This window comes from Leucoraja erinacea, chromosome 1, assembly GCF_028641065.1.
Source record: "Leucoraja erinacea ecotype New England chromosome 1, Leri_hhj_1, whole genome shotgun sequence".
Lineage (NCBI taxonomy): Eukaryota > Metazoa > Chordata > Chondrichthyes > Rajiformes > Rajidae > Leucoraja > Leucoraja erinaceus.
This window is the reverse complement of record NC_073377.1, coordinates 53,004,647-53,020,494: the sequence shown is the minus strand read 5'-3', so window position 1 is coordinate 53,020,494 and position 15,848 is coordinate 53,004,647. Positions and strand designations below refer to the sequence as shown.

Below are 15,848 nucleotides of genomic sequence, written 5' to 3'. Positions count from 1 at the left end.
ATGGAAATAAACTTTGTTACGATTAGCCTCTTTTAAATAATGAGGATTCTGATGAAATTAAATAACACCAAGTCACACATTCTCATCTTTTAGTGCAGACAACTTAGGTAATTCAGGGGACCTTTTAAGAATAATGTGCACTTCAATATTGCTCACGTGGAGAGTAAATGTCAAAGCTTTTTTAGGAATTGAATAATAAAAAATATTGCATTCCTGTAGCATAGAAGTAGATATTGTTAAATAATATAAAAAGATTTTGGACACAATCAAAATAATAGAGGAGTATTTCCTGTTACATAACTAGCTCAGCATTGGAAATCTGAATTTTTAATTGTCAGCTATGAAGAGCATTAATTCAGCTTTAATTTAGCTTTTTTCATATGCAAAAGAGAATTGTGTGCTTGCATGTCACAGAAAATGCATTTTAGATCTTTCCATTAACCAACTGTGATATCTCAGGTATATAATACAAATCTAAGTTAAGGTGTTTCTTTCAAATCAATGACATAAAGGATCAGAATGCAACAAAAACAATCATTCTGAAAACTGAACTAGAAACAGCTTTAGCCTTTATAAACTGCACTGATTATTCTAAATTAGACTTTTTGTATTGTACCGAAGTTCTGTTAACAATAAATAATTAATGACAACAGTTTGTTACTGCACTGCTGATGTGGTAAGCAAGAAGCACAGAGTACCGATTACCAAAGTAATAATATACTTTATAAGAACGCACAAAGATTACTAAAGCTTCCCAATCTAGATGTCAGCAGATCCAAGACAATGTAATGGAAACATAATTTTTGTCATGTAATTATTACAGCAGGGCATGCTGGGAAGGGTGGTGACATGTTGATACTTGCTAGATATTTGCCTTAAAACCCTATTGTATAAATTATATGGTGGCACCGTACAATGGCAGCCTCGTCCATTTCTTTCTTTGTTGTTTTTTAGTATGATGTTAAATATATGTTTTAGTGTATCTTTAGCTTTGTTTTATGGGGGGTGAGTGGGGGTTGGGGGAAACTTTTTTTAATCTCTTTTCCCTACGGAGGTGTGATTTTTTTTTCGTATCGTATCGTATCTCCGTCCACGCTGTGGCCTAACATCGAGGAGCTGGCAGCCTCTTGCTGGGGACCGACTTCGGGAGCTCCAACCATGGGAGCCTGTGGACTTAACATCGTGGAGCTCGCGGTCCCTTGGTTAGGGATCGACTTTGGGAGCTCCAACTGCAGGAGCTTCGACCGCCCCGATAGCAGCAGCTTCCATTGCCCCGACACGGGAGCTTCGATCGCCCCGACTACGGATGGTTTGACTGCCCCGACCGCGGGAGAATAATGAGGAAAGAAGATAAGACTTTATTGCCTTCCATCACAGTGGTATGTGGGGGAGCTGCTGTGGTGGATGTTTATGTTAACATTTATGTAGTTGTATGTCCTGGTGCTTTTTGTCCGGTATGACTGTGTGGTAAATCAAATTTCACTGTACCTTAAATGGTACACATGACAATAACGGACTATTGGTCTAGTATTATTGATGAAGCCGAGTTTTAGTTAAAAATATAAGAAGATATTAAATTGGTTTCTGGGCTAGCTTACAGCTTATATTTAGTGTCAAGTTAGGCTTGCCTTAGGTTGTGGGTGTGGTAGATAATAAATCCTATAACATTGTCTCCCAAGTGACAGGCAGAGAGAGAAGCAGCTAAAGATATCTTTGAAGTAGAGATCAAATGACCAATGTTTATGGGGGAGGAGGTGATAGAGGAAGAGAGACATAGGTGGTCACATCTTTGTAAACAGATGGACTAAGTTTAGGAGGAACCAAGTGACAAAGAAAAAAAACCCAGGAAAGTGGAAATCAAATGACCAATGTTTATGGGGGAGGAGGTGATAGAGGAAGAGAGATATAGGTGGTCACATCTTTGAAGCAAGAGGCAATAAAACAGATGGACTATGTTTATGAGGGACCAAGTGACAAAGAAAAAAAAACCAGGAACGTGGAAATAAAATGATAAAGCAGATGGTCAATGTTTTTAGTATATCTTGTACCATGTAAACAAAAGGCCTTTGATGTGATGCAATCTGTGGAAACCTTTTCCTGTACCTCTGACATGATTAATGTCTGTGGAAGGCGTTAAGGGGAAAAAACCCTATTTAAGGCAATGTAATTCTGTTGTTCAGAGAAGAGGACTGGGGACAGTTGAGTGTCTGCATTGGTCACTTAGCTGGAATCCTCGCTCCCTTCCATCGGCCGATGTTAAGTAAAGTTTTGAACTGGTCTACCGAACAGTATGTGTGGTGTCTGTTTATTAAGAAGCGAACCTGGTTTAGTTAAGATAAGTAGCTTTTTCATTATTACAATTTATAAAAAGAATACTTGAAAGAAAATCAGACAAACTAACAAACCAAATCTTAGGGACTATGGTTATTACCAAAACATACAAATTACTACAAATCTTTCTGTTTAACCTCCAAGGAAAACCTGTATGCTGTGTTGAATTGCAGGTAATTTTCTGAAAAATGTGTTATATGCTGCTTCAATATCAAAACCATATAACAGCTTTGAACAACAAAGTGAACAAACTATTTTCTGCAATTTATAATGGTTTCCCATTAATCTAAAAGGTATGAATGAAATGATTGAGATGTAATATTTAACATAATATTCTGCTCTTTTCTGGAACAAAGACCTGGGAGGGATGTCCAATTTCAGTTCAATTTAAAAAAGAAATTAGCTTAATTTATATGCTTTGTATATCTAGCATTTTTAAATTTCCAAATAGTTTACTGTCTCTTTTTACAAAAAAAAACGATTGAAGTAGTCAGAAAAGTCAGTCATAAAGATTTCTGCTCAAATAATGTATCGCAGTACAACTTCAAATTACTTTCTTCCGTGAATAACAAAGAACAAAAAAATCTACATATCAATTATACATGCATGTATTGACAAGATCAGTATTTACTGCCCACCCATATCACACCTTAATAACGAGATGTCCTGATGAACTATTACGGTCCTTCGGGTCAGGTGTGAGATAGGTTTGTGAGTAGGAATTTGATTTTTTTTCTCTTTTACAGGACGTAGATTCACTGGCAAAGACAGCATTTAGTTTAGTGTCCATCTTTTATTATCTTGGAACTGTGGTCATTTCAGAAAGTAGTAAAAAGTTGATTGCCATGTTGTGGGTCTTGAATCAGATAAAGTCCCACCTTCGAGTATTTGAAGGAATTTTTGTTCACCATTGCAGAGATATATTTTCATGATATATTTTCCATGATATATTTAATACAAATAATTTAAATTCACAAGCTGCCAAAATGGGAGTTGAACTCTATATGGTCAGACCACTTACTGTCGAACCCTCATCAGTGGTTACGAGGACTGTCACGTGACGTCATGGGTTAAGGGTAGTGTCCTGCTACACCAGCAGATCTTACCTTGAGATCATGAGTCAACAGGCAGCTCAGCTCGAGTCAACACCCTCGCTCAGCAGCAGCAACAATGACTCTTATGTCAGAGAATCCCAAATGCACATTTATATGTTAAACTTATCTCACCGAATAAAGTAACCGTTTGATCACGAAGTTTGGGCTAGCTACATTATCTTTTTTTTTTACATGATTGCTGGCTCTGTAACTTCTGTTATTGTCTATTTTCAAATGTAGACAAATTAGGCAAACTCTGGCTTAAATGTACCAGATTTATATGATTTATAAATAATTAAAAACAAAACAGAAAACATTGAAAAAGTAGCAGGAAGCAGTTAAATATGTCATGTCAATAACCTTACATCAGAGCTGGAAGCAGCTTTTGAGCAAATACAAAGGCAAGAAATGAGATTGTGGAAACCTATAATGGAATGGTAATAAGCAAGATTGATCTAATGGAAAAAGGAATGAGGGCAGAAATGATCTTAATTACTAAATCAAAGAAAAGGCAAATCAAAGAAAAGTGCTAAATTAGATTAGTATAAATGGATACTATTTAGTATAAATGGATAGTATAAATGTATCGATGGTCAGCATGGACCCGGTTGATCAAAGAGCTTATTTCTCTGCAGTACATCTTAACACAGGCTGGTTATCCTGTTGCAGGTGAATCAGTGACCAATTACCTAGCTATTCCACAACGTCTGGAATTTCCACTTTACAAATGGATTCCATTTTTACAGGCATCCATAAGTTGACATTGTCCACGTCAAAAAATATACAAAATCACTCAATACGGCAACCAGCCCTCCACGAATTTGTAATGAATTGTTTGATGAGAACCAATTAATATAAACATTTATTTCATGATCTCCACTACCTGGTTACAATGGTACAGAATCAGAATTATCCAGTGGTCAATGCCTTGCTTCGATGCATGTGAAGTATCAGTAGCTGTTTGGCAGTGTACTGTTGTCCAAGCATCAATAGAAGAGAAAGCTTGTCAATTTCCCGAACAGTTCTCAGCAGTGGCCTGCCGCAGTCAAAGTAGCAGCCCGCGTTCTTAAGAGACAATGGTAAGTGATTACTGCAGGGATGTTACATAGCGGCGGCGCTGAACTTTTCATCGGGAGCCTGGGATCTCGCGGCGAGATCGTCAGTGGTGAAGCTCCATCGAGCGCGGCCTGGTGGCTTCGGAAGCCGCGGTCTCCAGTAAGGGAAGCGGCTGTTCCAGGTGTTCCAAGCCGCTGAGAGGGTTCTTCCGACGCCAGAGCACCATCACCCGGCGAGAACGGCCTGGAACATCGGGCCTCCGTAGAGGCGACTGCGGAGGCCTCAATAGGCCCGACTATGGGTGAACTGGGGATGGGGACTGGACATTGTGCCTTCCCCCACAGTGGGAACCATTGTGGTGGGATGTTTTTATGTTTATTGTTAAATTTCTTTAATGTTATGTCTAATCTTTATCTGTGTGCTGCATGGCAAGACAAATTTCACTACACCATTTGGTGCATGTGACAATAAATGTCCTTTGTTCTTTGTTAACAGTTCGGTATGAATTTGAAACATTCTATCCAGCTGCGTTGCTGTGGCACACTAGCCAGAAGGTCTGCAGCAGTGTAAAATGATGAAAAGCTATCTTAAAAGGAAATAACCAGCTTTTTCTAATATGCTTCCAATTCCCAGCATCTAATATTTTGTCTTTGTTTACTGTACATACTTTTTAACGTGGTTTTGGATTAAAAAAATCTGCCATCTCCTGGCCAGTCTGCTGCAGTGAAACAGTTCTCAGGTTCATTACTCTTCTACCATTTCAATCCTGGACAAAACGAATGCTGCAATTAAATAATTACTGAAAAATATTCCCCTCCATTCCTTGTCACAACATTATTACTCACGATGTAATAATACTAGCAACACACTCTTTGAGAATATAAAAAGTATTCATTATGTATTCAATTATTTAAGAATTTGTTGAGAAACTGTAAAGCCTTGGTGTAAAAGGACGCCGTATGAGGAACTATAGAATAAAGTATGGATTGATCACTTGGTTCAGACAGGATTAAAATCCTGAGGTCATGAAAAATGCCAAATAAATTAAATACATTTATTTCCTTTACAATGTCTGGACCCTTTGATTAGAAAAAATGTAAATGTTATCAAAAAATGTCAGCAAGTTTCATGAGAAACCTAGCCTACATGCAGTGCATATTTTGTTGTTTTTATGTTTTTTTTGTCAAAGATATGTAGAGTGCATACCTCCTAAATACTGTCCAATGATGTATTTTGAATGAAACACCAAACTGATCCCCATCTGCCCTCTTGATGGGTGTTCAAGATCCTATGACACTAACAAAAAAAGAGAACAGGCTAATATTTATCATTAAACTAATACAATTAAAACAAATTATCTGGTTATTGTGGGCACAATGGCTGCAGTATTTACCACATTACAGCAATTACTATTTTTCATAACCATAAGATCACTCAACATTTTTGATTTAGCCAATCAGTGGCAGGAATCTGGGAAGGGTGTCTCATGCATAAGCAGCAAACCTTCCTGCGAGTGCGTAAAAACTGTTTGGCCAGAAGAAGTTTACGGCACACATTGCTTCCTGATGATCTCACCCTGGATTCTCTGCAAGAATTGCACCAGCTTTGGCCTGTTACTCCAAGCTGAACAGGTGTCGATATTTTGTAGATGACAATAAGACGACTGAATTTCTTGAATCATGTTGTCAATGACAACTTATCATATCAAAACTTTGGGCCTTCACTAATTCACATGCAATCCTTGAGTTGGCCACAGAACACAGCCTTTGAAGTGTGCACTCCACTCATCACTGACTAAAAAAAAGCATCCAGCAGAACTTACATTGACTGCAAGATAAACTTTGTATGAAACTTGATGATAGAAATCTATTTGTTCTGAACGATGCCTGAATGGTTCTTGAGGTTGCTAAGGTGGAAGCTTTCAAATTTCATTCCTACTTGGAGCAAATTACACTGCTTTTACACTGGAAACGGATAATATGATGGGCACAGACTTGACAGGTTGATATCATGTGCCTGGAGCACACTGTCCATTGTAAAATTGGGATGCTCTATGCAATTCAGACGTCCATGCATCTCATCGGAAGCAATTACAATGAGCCAAACAGAGCAGATAACCTCGACACAGCATACTCATGCATTCGTAAAGAAAGCCAATCAACGGCTCTTCTTCGTTAGAAGATTGAAGAGATTCACTATCTCGACGAATACTCTCTGGAACATCTCCAGGTATACAGTAGAGAGCATATTGACTGGTTGCACTACAGCCTAGTTCAGCAACTCAAATGCCCAGGAACAAAGGAGATTCCAACAAAATGGTGAACACTACCCAGTCCATCATGAATGCTGACCTCCCCAACCACGAGGGAATCTACAGGAGACGCTGTCCCAAAAAGACAGCCAGCATTATCATGAACACTCACAATTCATCCCTGTCATCGGGAAGATGGGACAGTAAACCCTTGCTATAATGGACCACAGGGGGGAAGGAATAGTGTCCGTTATTGTTGATTGTCCACTATGGTTGATTGTCCACTATACCATCAGGGGCGCTGCAGGATTGGCCTGTTTGCTTTTTTGTCTTTTTTTTTAAACCATTTTTAGTGTGTGTTAAAAGTCTGTGTAAATGTTCTCCAGTTTGTTTTATGTGGGGGGGTGGGGGAAACTTTTATGTTCACTTTCTTACCTTACCGGAGATGCGATTAATTTTTGGATCGCATTCTCCGGTCGCTCTGCGGCCTACCGTCGATGGAGCTGGAGGCCTCCTCGGACTGACCTCGGGCCCCACGGCGGAGGCGTGGACTTAACATCTGAGCCGATCCCTTGCCTGGGATCGCTTCAAACGTGGCCTGCAGACTTTACATTGGGAGCTCAGGGTCTCGTGAGAGGCTGTGGATGTCAGGAGCTCCAATGCCGCGGAAGGTTCAACCAGCCCCGATGCCGAGTTCGATTGTCCGGTGCGGGGGAGCTGACCTACCCCCGATGCAGGAGCTGATCACCTCGACGGGGAGGGCCCACGGCCGGCTACGGAAGTCAAGATCATCCCATCAACGAAAGCACGAGGCCCCCGACCGCGGGAGAGCAAAGGAAAGAGATTGAACTTTTTTTCGCCTTCCATCACAGTGAGGTGTGTGGAGGGTCACTGTGATGGATGTTTATGTTAAAATGTGTTTTGTGTGTTCTCTTGCTTTTTATTTGGATGATTGACTTGGCAAATTAAATTCCTCTATGTTGCAAAACATACTTGGCTAATAAAGTATTATTGTGATTGTGATTGTGATAACCGAGTAAGGGGGGTAAATAATAACTAGTTTAACCCAAGGCCCGGTGGGAAGAAACATGGCGCAGTAAGAGGAGGGTTAAAGCAGCGGGAATTCACACTTCCCCGTGACTTCCGCAGACTCTGGTCCCACATGGGATGCTCCAGTGATGGGCCTGGTAGTCAAACTACCTTCACGTCGCTCTCTCTCTGCACTCCTGCAACCCGGAAGCACGCCATGTGGCGCCACCTCAATAGGTAAGTTGGCGGAAGTGGGGGCGGTGCAACAGTAGCCTTGCGCCATTACCAGGCGACTGAGGCACACGTTGTCCGGGTGACACAGAAGCAGTGGCGCACGCTGCGTCTGCATGCAACACCCCAGGACCTCACTTTGTGGCAGATGCTGCAAACCTATGCCCAATGCAATGTTCTTGAGAGTATTTTACTGCTTGCTCTCCCCCTGCCTCCAGCTTTTCCACTGCCCAATGCTGCATTGCGTGCCGCCCACCAACAACTACCAAATATGGACGCCTCGGTCCACTATAACTGAAATCCGTTATTTAGATGTCTGTAATCGTGAAGGTTTACTGCATAGGAATCTGAAAACTGTGAAGTCTTCCCAACCAGGTTTAGGAACAGGGTCTTCCCAACAATCATCAGATAATGAACACGATGAACAACTAAACTCCAAACTGTCTTGGTTGCACTTAAGATTTTGGTTTTGCTTTGATCTGTACTATGCTTTCTTTTTATTTATTGAACTTTTTTGTTTGTTTGTTATGTTATCCATTGAGTACTGTGTTTACAAACCTGTTGTGCTGCTGCAAGTAAGAATTTAATGGTTCAGTTATCCATTGAGTACAAGGTGTTTACAAACCTGTTGTGGTGCTGCTGCAACTTCACGCCGGCTAAGAATTTCACCAAAGGTCAATGGTTCCCCCCTCACGTGACAGAAAATTTCGTTACATATGACACGCACTTTCCCACCCGTTAAAAACATCGCTTGATAAATCTCGGGTTGAAGCAAATTCAAGGCAAAATAGAAAGTGAGGCAATTACAAGGGGACATCAGCTTGTCAGTTCAAACATCATCGGTTCCTGCCTGGTGGCCATAATATCCTTACCAGAAACCGAGATGATGAACATTACAAGCAACTTCACGCCGGCTGTCACAACGCTGTATTGGGGCGACACACTCACTCTTTCTCCTCCAGCCCAATGTCTCGGGGAGAGGCGGCGCCCACAATGTGATTTTTGATTAGTACAGATGTCAGAGGTTATGGGGAGGAGACATGAGGGAGAGATAGATCAGCCATGGTTGAATGGCGGAGTAGATTTGATGGGCCGAATGGCCGAATTCTACTCCTCTTCCATATGACAAGTGTCAACGTCCACTCACCCGTCCACGTCTTCTGCTGGGGCACGTAATAATACTTGTTCCCCAACTGATCGGTGCCCACATGATGTTTCACAAGCCCAAACATTCGTGTCAGTAGAGTCCGGATTGGATTCATAGCGGAGGCAGCGCCACCACACAGACTCTGGTATCTATGCTCTGTCTGCACCAGACCTCTATAATCTTTGGTCTGTCTGCACCAGACCTCTATAATCTTTGGTCTGTCTGCACCAGACCTCTATAATCTTTGGTCTGTCTGCACCAGACCTCTATAATCTTTGGTCTGCACCAGGGTCTGGCACTTTCCCTGCACCCCGTCAACATTGAAGCCGCCCATTGGTGCGCGGGCGGGCGGGCGGCAGCAGCCAACCCAACGCCTTCTCTTTGCCTCCGCCCGCCTCTCTCAACATGGCGGCTGTGGAGGCCGTTGTCATGTGAACGTCCTGCACTCGGCCCATTGCTGGCGGCAGACCCCGGTCTCTGGTCGCCACCCTCGCACCCCTTGGTGGGGCAATACAACGGGCTTGGGCTCGATGCGGCTGGTCGGGGTTTCACGGCGATGCTCGCCCTTTTGGCAGCTCGGCGGAGCGGCTGCGATGATCCGCTGAGAGTGAAGCGAGCCGAGTCCACACGGAGGTTAGTGATGGAGTGAGCGCTCTTGCAATTAATCATCACCTGTCACAACGCAGGAACAAGGGCGCACCATGAGCTAACTAGTGTAACTAGTGTAACATCAGCAGTTTGCTTTTGATGTAAACAAAGCGGATAATACTGGACACGCGCAACTGATGAAGTAGCGACAGTGGAGACAGAGAGAGTTTACAAATCAAAACGTTTTCACCAGAATTAATAAAGATTTGTTGAACTGAAAGTTCCATAGATCCAAATAGTCCCTCGGTGTGAACCAACAATTCACTGGCACTTCTTCCACTTTAAGTACGTTTTGTATTCAGCATTCGCTCTTAGGTTTGAAGAAGGGTCTCGAGCCGAAACGTCACCCATTCCTTCTCTCCTGAGATACTGCCTGTCCCGCTGAGTTACTCCAGCTTTTTGTATCTCTCTTAGGTTTACACTTCTTACAACCCTGCTTCCTGCAAAGATTATCCCCTACTCCCAATTCTTCCGTCCATGCACCTTTTGGCCCAAGATGAGGTGTTCCAAATCAGGACATCCCGGATGTCCTCATTCTTTAGGGAACAGGGTTCCCCTCTCCCATCATAGATGAGGCCCTCACTTGTGTCTCCTCCATACCCTGCAGCTCCGCCCTCCACCTAGTCATAGCAGAGATAGTCCCCCTAGTCCTTACCTTTCACCCCATCAGCCGTTGCATACAACACATAACCCTCTGAGATTGTTGCAACGCTAATCCCAGCACTAATTACATCAATCATCTCCACCCCTTTCTGTCTTCCACAGAGAACGGTCCCTCCACAACTCCCTGGTAACTCATCCCTTCCCACTTAAACCACCCCCTCTCCAGGTACCTTCCCCTGCAACTGCAGAAGATGCACGGTTAGATGGGATCCAAGGAGAGATAGCTGAATGGATAGCAAATTGGCTCCATGGAAGGAAGCAGAGGGTGATGGTGGAAGGTTACTTGGAGGCATATGACTAGTGGTGTACCTCAGGGTTCGGTGCTGGGCCCGTTACTGTTTGTCATCTCCATCAGGGGCCTCATCTTTTCAGCATGTGGGCCACATTATATATTTGGCACATTTTTGCGGGCAGTAGGAAAAAATAAAGAAATGACACATACGCACACATACACACACACACTGACACACACACACACACACACACACTGACACATATACACCCACACACTGACACACACATATCGAAACGCACACATGGACTCACAGACAGACAGAGCCACACACAGGCTCGCACACAATCTCTCTATCTCTCTCCCTCACACACATACACATACACTGTGATCACCCCTCAGGCATATTAACAAGGACCCACGCATGCATTATGCTCACCCATCGGGCACATATACACACACACACACAGCCGGCTACCGATCCACCGAGGGAGGGAACCGATCCACAGGAGGGAGAGAGAGAGAGAGAGATGGGGGGGGGGGAGAGAGAGACACACAGAGGGGGAGAAAGAGACAGAGAGGTGGGAGAGACAGAGATACAGAGAGACGGAGAGAGAGAGGGAGAGAAAGAGAAAGAGAAAGAGAAAAAAGAAGGGCAGGAGTGGATTCCCCTGGCCGCACCGGTGATGAAACCGAATTTTAGTTAAAAATATAAGAAGATATTAAATTGGTTTCTGGGCTAGCTTACAGCTTATATTGAGTGTCAAATTAGGCTTGCCTTAGGTTGCGGGTGTGTGAGATAATAAATCCTATAACATTGTCTCCCAAGTGAGGAAGTGACAGAGAGGAAGAGAGACATAGCTAGTCACATCTTTGTAAACAAATGGTCTATGTTTATGAGGGACCAAGTGACAGAGAGGAAGCAGCGAAAAGAGCTAGGGTGATCTCTGGAGATAAAATAACCTAAAGCAAATGGCCAATGTTTTTAGTATATCTTGTACCATGTAAACAAAAGGCCTTTGATGTGATGCATTCTGTGGAAACCTTTTCCTGTACCTCTGACCATGACTAATGTCTGTGGAAATTGCTAAGGGGCCAAAAAAGACCCTATTTAAGGCAATGTAATTCTGTTGTTCAGAGAAGGTGGCTGAGCACAGTTAAGTGTCTACATTGGTCACTTATCTGGAATTCTCGCTCCCTTCCATCGGCCGATGTTAAGTAAAGTTTTGAACTGGTCTACCAAACAGTTTGTGTGGTGTCTGTTTATTAAGAAGCGAACCTGGTTTAGTAGTTATAAAAGTAACTTTTTCACCGGCACGCATCGGCGGAGACCCGGTCAAAGGGTCCATGTCAGTGTGGCAACCCCAGAACGGGAGCTGTTCATGGGTCACCCTCACGGGGGGAGACTGCTACACACCGACCCTGGCCGACCCTGCCGCCAACCAGTTCCCCTCCTCCACCTCCTCCCCCTCCCCCTCGCTCCACTCCCCACCCCACGCTACCACGTGCCTTTGCAACACAGGAGCAGCAGTAGAGTCGCTGCCTCACAGCACTAGAGACCCGGATTCCATCCCTACCACGGGTGCTGTCTGTACGGAGTTTGTACCTGCGTGGGTTCTCTCCGGGTGCTCTGGTTTCCTCCCACACTACACATTTGCAGGTTAATTGAATTTGTCCCGAGTGCATGTAGGATAGTGGTAGTGCATACGGGCATCATTTCGATGGGCCGAAGGGCCTGTTTCCGCGCTGTATCTCGAAAGCTGCGCTACCTCAGAACCTGTTAAATAGCCCGCCTCATGGAGCTTGCTGCGGGCTGGATAAAATCTTGTGGCGGGCCAAATGTGGTCCACGGGCCATAGTTTGGAGACCCCTGATCTACATCAATGATTTGGATGAGAACATACAGGGCAAGATTAGCAAGTTTGCTGATGTTACAAAAATAGGTGGTTTTACAGATAGCAAAGATAGTTGTGAAAGATTGCACCAGGATCTGCATTGATTGGCCAGGTGGGCTGTGGAATGGTTGATAGAATTTAATATAGAGAAGTGAGATGTTGCATTTTGGGATGTCTAACAAGGGCAGGATCTGCACAGTGAATGTTAGGCCACTGGGGAGTGTTGTAGAGGAGAGTGAACTAGGAGTGCAGGTGCATGGTTCCTTGAACGTCGAGTCGCAGGTAGATAATGTGTTCAAAAAAGCTTTTGGTACATTGGCCTTCATCAGTCAGAGTATAGAAGTTGGGAGGTCATGTTGCAGTTGTATAAGATGTTAGTGAGACCGCATTTAGAATATTGAGTTCAGTTCTGGGCACCATGTTATAGGAAAGATATTGTCAAGCTTGAAAGGGTCCTGAGAAGATTTATGAGGATGTTGCCAGGACTAGAGGGTATGAGCTATCAGGAGTGGTTGAGTAGGCTGGGTCTCTATTCCTTGGAGCACAGTAGAATGAAGGGTGATCTTAAAGAGGTATACAAAATCATGAGAGGAATAGATCAGGTAAATGCACAGAGTCTTTTGCCCAGAGTAGGGGAATCGAGGACCAGAGGACATAAGTTCAAGGTGAAGGGGAAAATATTTAATAGGAATCTGAGGGTTAATTTTTTCACACAAAGGCTGGTGGGTGTATGGAACAAGCTGAGGTAGTTGAGGCTGGGAATATCCCAACGTTTAAGAAACAATTAAACGGGTACATGGATGGGACAGGTTTGAGGGATATGGACTAAGCGCAGGCAAGTTGGACTAATATAGCTGGGACATATTGGCCGGTGTGGGCAAGTTGGGCCGAAGGGCCCGCTGTGACTCTTTAACACTTGTCCCAATACCTCCTCCCTCGACTCTGTCCAGGGACCCCGACAGTTCTTTCAGGTTAGGCACAGGTTCACTTGCACCTCTTCCAATCTCATCTACTGTGTCCATTGTTCAGATGTAGACTCTTATACATCAGTGAGACCAAACATAGACTGGGCGATCGTTTCGCTGAACACTTTTGTTCAGTCCGCCTGAACCTACCTGATCTCCCGGTTGCTAAGCACTTTAATTCTCCTACCCATTCCCACACTGACCTTTCTGTCCTAGGTCTCCTCCATTGTCAGAGTGAGGCTAAACGCAAATTGGAGGGACAGTATCTCATATTTATCACAGCTTACAGCCCAGTGGTATGAATATTGATTTCTCCAACTTCAAGTAACCCTGGCATTCCCTCTCTCTCTCTCTAACCCTCCCCCACCCAAGTCGCACCAGCTTCTCGTTTTCACCTAACAAACAGCTAGAGGTAGCCTGTTTCTATTATCACCGTTACGTTTTTGCGTATCTTTCATTAATTGTTCTTTATCTCTCTACATCATCGCCTATATCTCTCGTTTCCCTTTCCCATGACTTTGTCTGAAGAAGGGTATTGACCCGAAACATCACCCATTCCTTCTCTCCAGATATGCTGCTTGTCCCGCTGAGTCACTCCAGCTTTTTCTGCCCCTGTTAGGTTTAGGTTAGGTTCAGGTTTATTATTGTCACGTGAACCGAGGTACAATGGAAAGCTTTGTTCTGTATGCTTGCCAAACAGATCAGATATACTATACATAAATTAAATTAAACTAAAGTACAATGGTTAGAGCAAATGCAAATATACAAAGTGCAGAATATTGCTCTCAGTATTGTAGCGCATAGTAACGTATCAGGTCTGTAGACAACGTCCAATGTCTTCAGTAGGTTAGAGGTGAATTGGACATTACCTTAACTTATGGAAAGCTCTGTCTTCTACACTAAAGAAATGAAATGCTTAATGGTAAGCAAAACACAAACTGTTGGTGGAACTCAGTTAGTCAGCATTTGTGGAGGGAATGGAGAGACAACATTTTCCGTCAAGCTTTCTTCAGAAATATGGAATGGGAGAGAAAGCTGGAAAAGATAGGTGGAGTGAAGCAAACCCAGACAAATTATATGTGGATATGGATGAGGTGGGTAATTGGCAGATGGATGGAGATAGTGAAAAGGGCTGGAGGTGGAAAAGATACAAAAGGGTGTAATATGGAAAGAAGTGGAGCAGTGAAGTGTAAAGCTGGAGTGATGGATATGATGGAAGTGGGAGGGGAAAGATGGGGATAAAAATAAATATGAGACATGGGGATGGGAGAGGAGTGCCAAGGAGAAAAAGCAGCAAGGTGACTGGGGTGGTGGGGAATGATGAAAGGAATGGGTAGGCATGGGGTGGGGAAACAGGAAAGGGAGGGGTTGTTTGGGGAAAGGGGGGGGGGGGGCGGGGGGTGGAGCAGGTGCTACTTGAAATTGAACAATTCAGTGTTCAAGTCATTGGGTTGCAAACCACCCAGGTGAGATATGAGATGTTGCTCTTCCAGTTTGCATCTGGCCTCACTTTGGCAATGGAGAAGGCCCAGAGCAGGAAGGTCAGAAGGGGAATGGGATGGGGAGTTATAAAAGGTCAACTGTGAATAGACACAAAAAGCTTGAGTAACTCAGTGGGACAGGCAGCATCTCTGGAGAGAAGGAATGGACAACGCTGCGGGTTGAGACCCTTCAACTGGAAGCTCCAGCATAGCCTTGGCGGATAGAGCGTGTGTTCGGCAAAATGGTCTCCAAGTCTATGCTTCACCTGAAACAAATTCTAATTTTCTCCTTCTGTAGGTAACTTTCCCGTGTTTCCAGCATTTTCTGTTTTTGGTTGAGATTTCCAGCATTAGCATTATTTTTTATATCATTTAAGATGGTAAATAGCCCAAAATAACATAGACATTTGATTAATATCCCACCTAATCCCTCTTTTCAATTCCTCACTACTGCATCGAATATCAACATGGATTATCATGTTTCAGATTCTGTCATGGGGCTTAGTTCCATAATGCTCTTTTTTCCCCCTTTTACATTTTCTGGAATTTGGGCAACCCCTAGCAATTCAGCATTTTGAAGGGACCATTCCCTTCGCAACTCCCTGATTCACTCTCTGACTGGAGGATGCAAAAAACTGAGGTTAGAGGCCAAAGTTGCAAATGTTGTAATTTAGTTACAGAGTATGGGGAGAGGGATGCAGGGGAGATGGATTAAGTAGGTGATAGAGAAGAAACACGTTGGTTTATATCTTCCCAATATTCAATCCCAAATTTTCAGCTCATCAAGCATAGCATATCGATCAAGCAGTGTGACAAACAAAATAT

At 43.5% G+C, this 15,848-nt stretch overlaps 2 protein-coding genes across 6 annotated transcripts in view; one reads left to right on the top strand and one right to left on the bottom strand.

Annotated features, from left to right (window-relative positions):
* The window catches only part of ndufaf2 (NADH:ubiquinone oxidoreductase complex assembly factor 2), a 67,611-nt gene extending 58,135 nt beyond the window's left edge, over positions 1-9,476 (bottom strand). Inside the window, exons 1-2 of one of the 5 annotated variants that reach the window (XM_055634851.1) lie at positions 9,404-9,476; positions 9,140-9,310 (exon numbers count right to left, since the gene is read on the bottom strand). In XM_055634851.1, the coding sequence (XP_055490826.1) occupies positions 9,140-9,202 (63 nt within the window). In that variant the 5' untranslated portion in view covers positions 9,203-9,310; positions 9,404-9,476. The other 4 variants (XM_055634858.1, XM_055634866.1, XM_055634833.1 and 1 more) reach the window with 4 other exon arrangements.
* A 65-nt stretch (positions 9,477-9,541) lies between these two features.
* The window catches only part of ercc8 (excision repair cross-complementation group 8), a 51,571-nt gene continuing 45,264 nt past the window's right edge, over positions 9,542-15,848 (top strand). Inside the window, exon 1 of the mRNA XM_055634825.1 lies at positions 9,542-9,772. Coding sequence (XP_055490800.1) covers positions 9,696-9,772 — 77 coding nt within the window. The 5' untranslated portion in view covers positions 9,542-9,695. The remainder of the gene's footprint in view (positions 9,773-15,848) is intronic.